The following is an 11,181-nucleotide window of genomic DNA, read 5'->3' as shown; positions in this document are numbered from 1 at the left end:
TAATAGCAATGATCCTCTTACGTCCGTCTTAGCTGGTTTTTAGTTGTCCTATTTTGTCTACAGCGCCATTGAACTACTATATAGATATATTATATTATTTTTATTATATTTTGGAAATCTCCTACTGGGGGTCTTAATTAGCACCGAAGACCTCTTTTGATAGCGGCTTCGGCCTAATCTTTCCTATTTCAGACCACATGTCATTCTCTTGAGAATAAGATTCTTTGTTTGCATGAGTTGTATCCTCGTCTTCTCATGTGCAACCGTTAAACAAAGAAATAATACTCGAGGAAATGACACGTGGTTTGTTATGGGAAAACAGTACGCCCAAGCCTAAGAGGTACAAGGAACATAAAGGACACTCCATCGTATTCCAGTAATTCATTCATTAACTGTCTTTCTAAAGACTCAGCACAATTCACCCGGACGGTAGCACTCAACACACTCATTTCAAAACGATCCTGGGGTTCAAAGCATTCACTTTATATATTATTAGAATTTTTTCTGGAATGGCATTCAAGTGCCCCATATAGACGTAAAAAGAGAAACAAGAGCCGACTGTAATCGTCTAGAAGTCTGGAAGTTTTTGGAAACGGTCCTGTCTCAGCCATGACGTCCTAGTGAAATGTTAATCAATTTTTCATGCTTTTTCTTGATGTAATGGTTTTGAAGAGAAAAAATCGAATGGAATTTAATTATGTTTGTTGTGGTAGTGCATGGTGGTATTTATAGTGCCGCGTAGTGGTAGTGTTGGGTGATGGTAGTGTTGGGTGGTGGTGCTGGTGCTGGTGCTGGTGCTGGTGCTGGTCGCGATGATGTGATTGGGGGCGACGCGGGATAGGAGTTATAAAAGCAATTCAGAAAAGTGAACCATGGATTTATGAAGTGTTCCGAAGCTTTTGGCCAAACTCCAACAACTTCATAAAGAGTCCCATTTAGTCTGGCACGCGAGCCATTATTAGCATACGTACACTGGTCATGGGGCCATTTTCAAGAATCTTGTATAGCGACGAAATGGTCCTCGTATCGACGTGTTATTCAAAGTTTGTAATCCTATTACATGTGAATTGTATTCGAACCATTGTTTCTGGCTGATGAATTATTGGACTCTCGATGGAAAACATTCCTCAAGGATTTTGTAGTCGTATTCAGTTTAGGTAAGTAATTTCGAATAGAAAAAATACTTTATCTTAAAAAAGTTTTTGACCTTTTAGCCACGAGATTTTGGCTCTCCCGAACTCACATGACAGGTTTTTCTGTTTTGGTTTTACAAAAATTAATATTATATTTTTAAAATAAGACTAATGAACAATACCCAAGCTCCATTACAGTCTCGTTTTACACTTTTTAGAGAGTCAAGAGAGTTTTCCTACCCCTTAAAACACGAACAGCTTATTTTAGGAATTTGCTAAAAAGTGGTTGTATGTTGAATTGTAAGGGAGGTGTATACGTAGATATTCATCAGCCAATCAGAAGTGTTGGCTTTTGAATACGTAACTCAAAGTGTACATACTTTCCAACTACAGGGAGGAAGGATACTGTGTGTTTAAACTCTCTTCTTTTCTGGCCTTACTTCATACCTCTAGTTTTCAAAATGGTAAGTCATTTTCAGTTCGTTTTCATAACGAATCTTTATTTCTTGCTGTTTACTGAGGACTTAAAATTTTTGGCTCAAATCAAACGCTTTTCTCGAACACAGAAGATAAACAGAAGCTACCTAATGTTTGCCATTTGTGTTGTCGGAAGCCAATGCCCAAATAAATGTTTCATTATCAAATGCTGTTCGGATCTATTTGTAATCTAACACATATCCAGTGATTTCATACATAAATTCTCAAGGAAATTAAAGCTTATTTTTCAGTGTTAATCCAAGCAGAATTCTAAATGAATTTATAATGTCAATTAGCCATGGGAACATAGTTTACAATTTCATTATAATTATCATTTTGATTCGTACATTTAAACTGATTTTCCTATACATTCTTACGGAGTACAAAAGGTTGTAATTTCCCGCTGGAAACTCCGTTTAACCTTAACACTTGGCACATTTCTTAGGGCTTTTTAAGAAATAACTAAGTAAGAAAGCCATTTTTAAAAATTCAAAGCTGCGAAGAATTCACATATTGTTCTTAGGATTTGTTTATTCGTTGTTATTCATTAAACTTCTGTTATTCTTTTGTTTTTTAAAAAGAATATGAGCAATTTTCGGTTCCAAATATTTTACTGAACATGACTGTTAACTCGGATATATGTTTAGCTGGATGTATCAAGATATCGTTTTCATATTGCTGAGTTATAACACGATAATCGTTTCGTCGCTGTACAGTAATTATTCAAAGTTACCACCTCGTTGACCTTTTGCTTCTTTGAGAAGCTTGAAATCAAGGAATGGAATGGGTGGAAATCGGAACGCGGAGTCTAAACTCCAACTCAACTCAACTCAACTAAAATCCCATCCCAACTGGCTCTATTTGCTTAATTTAAAAGATAATATTTAGAAATAAGAAGACTAGAAATTATGCTTCTGCATACATGGTCAAAGATCTTATAAGTGAAGGAGTATATAGTAATGGTCATAAGTTATGTCATAGTTAACCCAAGGAATGAAAAAGGCAGCTATACGAATTATGAATAAGGCAAAGTTTGAGTTTATGATATCATTTATGACACCAAAGAAATAATGACAAATACAAAGTTAAAAAAACGTTGTCGGGTTCAAAAAAGGTTATATCATCAAAGCTAAGACCAAAGGGGAGCATGGGAAGATAAATAATTATGCTAATTTCATGTGTATTGCAGTTTTCCCTTCATGTGCACATTTTATGCATCATGGCTTTGGCATGTTGTTAATCTAGGTCGACCCACTTTGCTCTACTGTGCATTTTTACATGTCTATATGCAAATATAATACACATTTCGGCGTACACAAAATCCTTTTTGGTCTTAGGTTCGATGAAATGACCTTCTCGAACCCGACTACGTTTTTTCAATTAGGTGTATATGCATGCATGGGGTTCAATGCATCACATGAATATAGAAAGCTCTTCCATCCATCATGTTTTCTCATACAAATCCTAATAAGATATATGATGTTACATTTCATAATACATCACAGGCTAAAGATATATCTTTTGTTTTTTTCATGTCCTGTACTAAAATCTTTCTTGATGAATGCTTTTTTAGGTTGGACAATTTACTCTAACAGATTCCCAAAGGCAAGGTAAGGTTCTCAATAAATCTTACTAATTTAGCAAAATAATTTTTAATATGATTTTTCAATTTCATTTAAAACGTTTAGAAAAAAAAAGATATATTTACATATATATGGCTAAGGAAAATGTAAATTATTAAAAACTAATAATAGTTACTTTAAAAAAGTAAATAAAGGTCCCACGGTTAAGGAAGGGAGGCAAGAATATGTAAATGCCATGAACATTACCACCAGATCCACAATAACTCCCATAAAAAAAATAAGAAAAACTGTCCTTTTTTCACGAGGGTAGCACTTAATAGCCAATGGCTAGCAAACCTGTGGCCCTCATTCCATGATTGAATTGGAATTTAGGAGTTGATTTTTGTGGAGGGAGGAAAACTGGAGAACCCAGAAAACCCTCGAAGCACAGGAGAGAACCAACAAACAACTCTACTCATATACAACACCGAGCCCGGCAGAACTTGAACTCGGATTGCATTGAACCACCCGTGCTTCCCATCATCAGCATGAATTAAACATGAATGAACCCCCACCCTAAGCCCTAAGCCACCAAAGTATATGCAGTCTCTATAAATAAGCTTACATGGAGTAAAATCTTTTTTTTTTTCAAATTTTCATGTTTTCATGAAAAACTAAATTTCCTTTGTTGATTACAAAACATATAAACTTTTTTACTTAATTAATATATATTGTTTTGATGTCCATTTCCTGGGTTTCAGAATTCAAAGATGCCTTTTCATTGTTTGACGTTGATGGTAGTGGCACCATCACAGTTGATGAGTTGGAACTCGTCATGAGAAACCTCGGAGAGAAAGTTGACAAGAAAGAACTTCAAGATATGGTCAGTGAGGTTGATGAAGATGGTAAGTATTATTTCTAAATTCCATTCATGGCTTCGATCCTCTAAAAATCCTTTATTAATATATATTTTAATTTTTTTTAAAGTGTTTTGGAAATTCAGATTATAAAAGCTTTGCACCATCACGTGATGGCCATGACAGGAGGCAGGAACAATTGAATCTGAGAAAAATTTCAGGTTTCCCAGGAGAAAAGGCTCTATTGTTGTGCTTCCTGTCACTGGCTGCCATCATGTAATAGTCAAAGCCTTTATTTGGCATAATCACAGACAAGTCTGTTGAAAGTGTGAATAAAAATTGTTTAAAAAATGTTGTGTACAAATAGTTTCAGGATACAAGTTAAGCCAAGTTAATTCCAGGAATTTTAAGGATTAACTACATTTTATAGCATATAAAATTGCATCAGAGGCATGTTGCACAAACTCCAGAGTTTATTTTCTATTGTTTCTCAAACTGCACAATGGGTTAAGATATTTAACCAATCTAAATGGCAAAGTTCATAATTCAGTATAATTTGTATTATGAAAATTCCAGGCAGTGGTGAGATTGACTTTGATGAGTTTTGTGAGATGATGATCAAGAAGATGGCCCAAGAACAAGAGGAAGGCTCTGTTCTTGATGCATTCAATTCCTGGGACCAGAGTGGTAGAGGAGTTATGAAATGTGATGAATTCAGAGGCCTCCTCAAAAAGCTTCCTGGAGTAAGACTCACCAACAATGACATTGAAAATTTTATTAAAGTCCTGGACCCACAGAAACGAGGAGAATTTAAATTTGAAGGTAAAAGTTTGTATCATTTGTATACTTTAGCAACCAATATTAGGATTCTGGTTTTTTTTTTTTTGCCACTATATATCTTGGTCATTACAGCCTGCACTGACTGCAGCATTATAACAACAACAGAATTGGCAACCTCGGAATCAACAGCAACATAATGGAACTTTTGCATGATGGCATCATTGACCTCTACTACCGAATTCCCTTGCACACTTTCTTTTGTTCAGTTAATTAGAACCAATTGTCTTACTATCCTTATGAGGGAATACAAATAATTAAGAAGAAAGGAAATTTGTGGAGCATTATGGTAGTGGGAGTCAAATGATGCCATCATGATCATACAAACGTCTTACAAAAACAGAAACGAAGACTACAAAACAACAAAAATATCATCGCCATAATGGTATCATCTGGCATTTTCAGTTGTGCCATTGACAGCATCATATGAGGGTCTTAAAGGGGGGATGCCAATCCCATTTCTTTAAATATATTTTTCCCATTCCCATTCATTTTGTTGTTTTTACCGCAAGAAAATAAGCAAGTTATTTAATCTCATTATTTGGTTGTTTGTCCTCTACAGAATTTGTGAAGAAGATGCAATAGAATTGGCACGAGAAACCTTAAAAGAAGCCTTTGGACTGGGAGGGGAGTTTTTTACACGCAGGTCAAGCAGCCAAACAATTACTGGTCGTATTGGTCTCTGTTTGCTTGACTTTGCTCTATTCTTTTTCTTCTTCTTCTCCTTTTTTTCTTTTTTTCTTTTTCTCTGATAAATCTATTCTTTATATTTATAAAGAATATAATTTTTGCTTTTGTAAGAGCTTTTATAAAACTAGCAAACTTTTTTCCCCTGCAGCAGATCCCTCGAAAAATTCAATGAAAAGCATTAAATTTTGTAAAGTTTTTTGAAACTACTGTCACTGATGCAATTTTGTTGAAGATTTTTTTTGTAAGTATTTATTAAAAGTATTGTCCAGAGATTTTTACGAGACCTTGTTTTTCTTTGATCAGATGTGCAATGCAAGTCATCGTATGATTCGAGAGCACATGTCTTTCCCCTTTAGTGTTGTAACTTTCTTTTGTCATTGAGGATACATTGGCATAAAAATATACGAAACAAAAGCCTTGTTAAAATAAATGGGGACTGGCTTGGAAAATGATGCTTGACAATTCAAGTACGCTTATGATGAACAAATATGAGCAGACACCGTAAGCCAGTGATGGCACTCGTTAGAATTGTCATCGTTACTTTAATCGTCGAAGAGGAGAATAGCATATTTTAACATACCTTATGCAGAAGCATCTTTTTGCAGTCAAAGAAAATAACTATTGCAATGCCATGATGCTGTATTCATTTGCTGCAGAGAGCAGCTTTGGGGAAAAATAATCCTCGCAAATCCATTCAAATCAATATATGTGACCTATCTTATCCGTCACGCTAGTCATGACAAGCATCATTGCATTCTGTATAAAGCCGAGATAAAAAATCGAGCCAAAAATATCTGCACATGAAGTCTAGATTCTCCCTAAACGATTTATTCAAAACCTTTTGGCATATGCTTTTGAATAGACAGCGTTCTTGGCGAACAGATTGGAAAACGTCTGGTCAATTAATCCTAATGTTATTGTTACTCAAGAGTGTCATGTTTATATTTCTGCGTCGAAAGTCTTCCGCTTCGGGGAGAACGCGGTAGAGATATTTGTCGTCCATATTTCCCCGATAAACCCAAAATCCCAGTGCCACAGTTTTCTTCTTAACCATTTCTTGACATTTTTCATAACTTTGAATTTGATAAATCTGAAAAACCTAAACAAGAAAACAAGAAAAATAATAATGTTTTGAAGGCTACGTACCCCTCCCCTCCTTGGAAATTTCTTCACCAAGGAGTAACCGGTCCTCAAAAATGTATGGAATCACCTCATAGGAATTTGAGAGAGTGTCTTCTTCGAGGTCTTGCATGCCATCACTGAGTCTCCAGGAGTAGAACCCTACAGCTTTCCACTTTCTACTTTCGTAAAGCTCTCAGAATCCGCAGCCATGGGTTGGGTAAGTATATTTGATTTATTGTCTTCTAATTATGTATTATTCTTAATGTTAAGAGTTTATTTGTGCATTTTTTGGAGCGTGGCAGACTAAGACAGCGAAACCCATTGTGTCAAATTCATTGAACACTGTACAACTAGTTGTTCTAGCACATAACTTTACAACTGTTTCTAGCGAGTATAAAAACTTTGCATTTCTTTAAACCTTACTTCTTTAAAAAACAAAACATTGGACTGTAAAAATATTAAGCTTTTATTGCAACGTTCATTGTTTAACCCTATTATTAATGGCCTTGAAATACATAAACCAAGCTGTTGAATGAAAACATGGATTCCTTGAACTTTTACGCATTGAATCCGCTGCATCTTGTGTCTAATTTCGCGAACTCTAAGAAGAAATTCAAGCCATTGCTGTCAACTAACTGCCAAGCTTTAGATTATAGTATTATTTAAATTGCTTTCACTATTGCTAAAAGCAATTCATGGGCATGAGTGTCAAAAAATCTATGTCAAGATAGCTATTTGTCTTGAAAAATCCACATTTATTTTATACACTGAACTACCAAAAATAACAGACGAATTACTTATTTTCTAAAGTGCCAGGATTTTTTTCGGGAAAAATGGCGTAGGCTTCAGTTTAGATTTTATTGATAGGGCTTGGCTGATAAAATTATTTTAGGGATGGCTTTATAAGGTCACTTGCCGATGGTAGTTTACTTCGGGATCCCGTGACGTCATTGAAGAATTTGATGCCATTGCATGACCCCGGTTAGTTTGTATACAAGCAGACAACGATCCAAATTTGGTTGTATGATGGCGACATCTTGAAATCATTTGAATATGAATTTTAAAAATTTTTTTCAAAAAAATTTCAAAACTTTTGATACAAATTCCATGTCCTGGAGTATTAGGGATTTGTTGGAAGCCATGTTGGATGGCATGGCAATAAAAAAGAAAGTTAATTGTTGTGCAAAATGGTGGCGTTGTTACTGCCATCCAATATGGCTGCCGTCACATGATTGTATTCTTTATTCAAGCTGCAATGGACCCTTCTCAAAATTATCTTGAATGTGAGGCTAACATGGAAATTCAAAAGAAATGCTGCAAATTCCATCGAGAAAAAGCGTAATTACTGTTGTATTTACATGTTACCCTGGCATTCAAGATCATCTTGAAAAGGGTCCATTTGATCAACTTGCTTCATTAGGAGATTAAACATTGTCGTTTTATTATGCGAGTTTAATTGTACACATGCGCGTCATCCGACATTTTGTCACGCTTGTCACGCTCGGTCTACGAGCGTGACCAAATGTGACGTATTCATTCTTTCTTTCAGAAAAATGAAATGTCAAAGGAGCAAGTAAAGGGTAAGGCATTCATTGCGTTTTAACCCCTGTTTGCCATGCTTGTCCATTCATATACGTGTCAATCCATTTATTTCCCACCGTACCCCCCTCCCTTCTCTTTAATATGGGAGGGGAAAGGTCGAAAAAGGCCCAAAATAGGGACCCAATTTTATTGATTTATATTGGTGGGTACCTTTAAATACCCCCTCCCACTCAGAGACTTGTTGAAATACTTGATACTCGGTCGGTCTGTAACTGCTGTATTGTCTATTCCTATACACAAATACATTTTTTAACATACATGCAAAGGGATTATACATCAATTTTTAAGATCGCGTCTCGTAAGATGACAATTTTGACTTTTTATTGTCCTCTAGAGTTGCCAACTCTGGATACTTTTTCAATCTTTCCTTTTTATTGAGTCATCTCGTTGTTTATATCTTGTTTCCTTTAGAGATGAAGGATGTGTTTAACATGTTTGATAAAGATGGCGATGGTACGATCAGCACGGATGAACTGGAGGAAGTCATGAATTCGATCGGTGAAAAATCCTCGAAAAAAGAACTGGACGACATGATAAATGAGGTCGATAAGGAAGGTAAAGAAAGTATAAGTCAATGGGAAAGGAAATGACAAAGAAATAGGAAAAAAGTAGGACAAGGGAAAAGACAAGGAAAAAGAACAAGGAAAGAAATTAGGAAATAAAAAGAAAAAGAAATGAATGAATGAATGATAGAAAGGAAGCCAAATATAGAAAGCAAGTAAGTAAGAAAGTGAGAAAGAAAAAAAGAAAGAAAAAAGAAGGAAAGAAAAAAGGAAGGAAGGAAGGAAGGATTGAAGGAAGGAAGGAAGGAAGGAAGGAAGGAAGGAAGGAAGGAAGGAAGGAAGGAAGGAAGGAAGGAAGGAAGGAAGGAAGGAAGGAAGGAAGAAAGATAGGAAGGAAGGAAGGAACTGAAGGAAGGAAGGAAGGAACTAAAGGAAGGTAGGAAGGAAGGAAGGAAGGAAAAAAAGGAAGGAAAAAAGGAATTTGGACAATGGGGAAATAAACGATGAATAAATAGGGTAGCCCTTAACATACATTGCCTAACAAGCTATAATGATTATGATGAAATATTTTTTTCACCCTCTAAACAATTCAAAGGACTTGGATACATTAAATTCGAGAACTTCATGGAACTGATGTGTCGCCAGTTGAAAGCAGGTAGCGAAAGTGAAATCATGGAAGCCTTCAATGCATGGGATTCGGAAGGACGAGGAGAAATCACGACAAAAGAACTACGATCAATGTTGATGAGACTCCCTGAACGTCTCAAGAAACAGGACGTCGACGCTATGATGAGTTTGGCTGATCCTAGAAACAGAGGAAAAGTCAAGTTCAACGGTACGTATACTCAGCGCGAATCTTCTTTTCTTCTTCTCTTTTTCCTATTTTCTAGGTCTTTCCCTTCTCTAGCCCTTTCGTCTCCAATAATTTATTTTTATTTATTTCAAAAACAATGAATAATTAATGAGCATTTAGACCTATCAGTACCTTCAAATCTTTACAGGCGCGGATTCAGGATTTTGTTCAGGGAGGGGTGCTGCGCACAAAGTTAACCCAGGGAGGGGTCCACCCCTTACAATCAAAGGGAAAAACAGTATTGGTCATCTTCGAAGTAGGGACGCAAAGTCGAACGAGGGAGGGGTGTTCACCCCCTGCATCCCGCCCCTGCTTTATACCTACATTCTTCAACATGGGTATCTTTGTATGAAGATTTTGAAATCCTTATAAAGGACCAAAAGAGTACAAGAGTATAGCACGGATAAGGACCCTGAATGATCATAAATTACTCATGAAATTTTGAAGTTGTTTAATAGACTCGAAAATCGTGTTTTATCAGGTCTAAAACCATATAACCCGATAAAACACTCCCTTAAGTCATGGTTTTTCCTTACCTTGGAAAGCACGGGTGCCGTAGCGGTATTGTGTGAGAGTAGATTTGTTTGTTGGTTCTCTCCTGTGCTTCGAGGGTTTTTTTCTGGTTCAGTTCCTCCTTCCGCAAAAATTAACTTCTAAATTCCAATTGGGATTCAGTGAAAGAAAAGCCACTCTATGGAACCGCCGTTAAATTTTTATTCATTTTCATGTTAACCCTTCCGGCAGCCATTTCTTCTCCCCAGTCTTTGCACTGTTTCCGCTTTGTATGTTTTCCCTGCTTCCCAGGCTCTTTCGTCTTCGTTGCCTCTTTCTTCATCTTTCACCACTTTCTCGGGCAAACTCATTCATTTTCCCGCCTCTTTGCTTTTTGTCTGCGCAAAAAAAAAAAGCTTATCCTATGGTGCGCGCATTAAAAACCGATCGTGACAAAAATGCAGCATCCATAGCGTCCCATTCTATGGCGCGTTCAAAAAAAAAAGGATTCTCTCATTCTTATCTTATTTCTCTTTTTATTTCAGACTTTGTGAAACTTCTTCTGTAAAAAATTCATCTTAATACGAAGCAGCTCCTGGTAGAGTTCTTTACAACCGTTTCTTCCCATTAGCTGCAATTAGCTAAATATTTTACTTTCTAATAAACAGAACATTGTGACACATTGTTAGAATTCTTTTATTTTGTACTATTTCTTTATTAGATACAAATAAATCAATATTGTCACGTCCCTCTATATCAGCCTCAGATTTTTTTTCTTTTTCTTTTTTCAATGACCATTATATTTGCTCCTAAAATATTTTTATATCTTAAGCTAAAATCTCTTTGAAGATTATGCGTTGGCAAAAAGATCCTCATTGGTGTGAACATAGGGTGAAAAGCTAAGAGGTCAAAAGGGGCGAAATCTTTTCCATTGCCTTTACTACTTATTTTTGTTGGAAAATCGTGATATCAAATATTAGGAACCTTTTTATCAATTTCCACAACTGCTTTTTTCCTAATTTTCTTTTATTTCAAGAGAATAAAAAGCATGGG

At 35.9% G+C, this 11,181-nt stretch overlaps 1 protein-coding gene across 1 annotated transcript; it reads left to right on the top strand.

Moving 5' to 3' along the window:
* Nucleotides 1-1,447: 1,447 nt before the first annotated feature.
* Nucleotides 1,448-10,808, top strand: LOC116305655 (uncharacterized). Its single transcript, XM_031715611.2, has 9 exons — nucleotides 1,448-1,597; nucleotides 3,184-3,220; nucleotides 3,934-4,077; nucleotides 4,606-4,851; nucleotides 6,780-6,895; nucleotides 8,228-8,258; nucleotides 8,692-8,835; nucleotides 9,379-9,618; nucleotides 10,674-10,808. Exons 1-9 carry the CDS (start codon nucleotides 1,595-1,597, stop codon nucleotides 10,694-10,696), a joined length of 984 nt encoding a protein of 327 aa, XP_031571471.1. The 5' UTR covers nucleotides 1,448-1,594; the 3' UTR covers nucleotides 10,697-10,808.
* Nucleotides 10,809-11,181: the final 373 nt, after the last annotated feature.

The sequence above is a fragment of the Actinia tenebrosa genome, unplaced genomic scaffold (genome assembly GCF_029948245.1).
Source record: "Actinia tenebrosa isolate PJP-AT-01 unplaced genomic scaffold, QUT_ActTen_1.0 PGA_scaffold8__29_contigs__length_14323225, whole genome shotgun sequence".
In the NCBI taxonomy this organism is placed as follows: domain Eukaryota; kingdom Metazoa; phylum Cnidaria; class Anthozoa; order Actiniaria; family Actiniidae; genus Actinia; species Actinia tenebrosa.
Note: the sequence above shows the minus strand (reverse complement) of the source record. Positions and strands in the feature narration are given on the sequence as shown.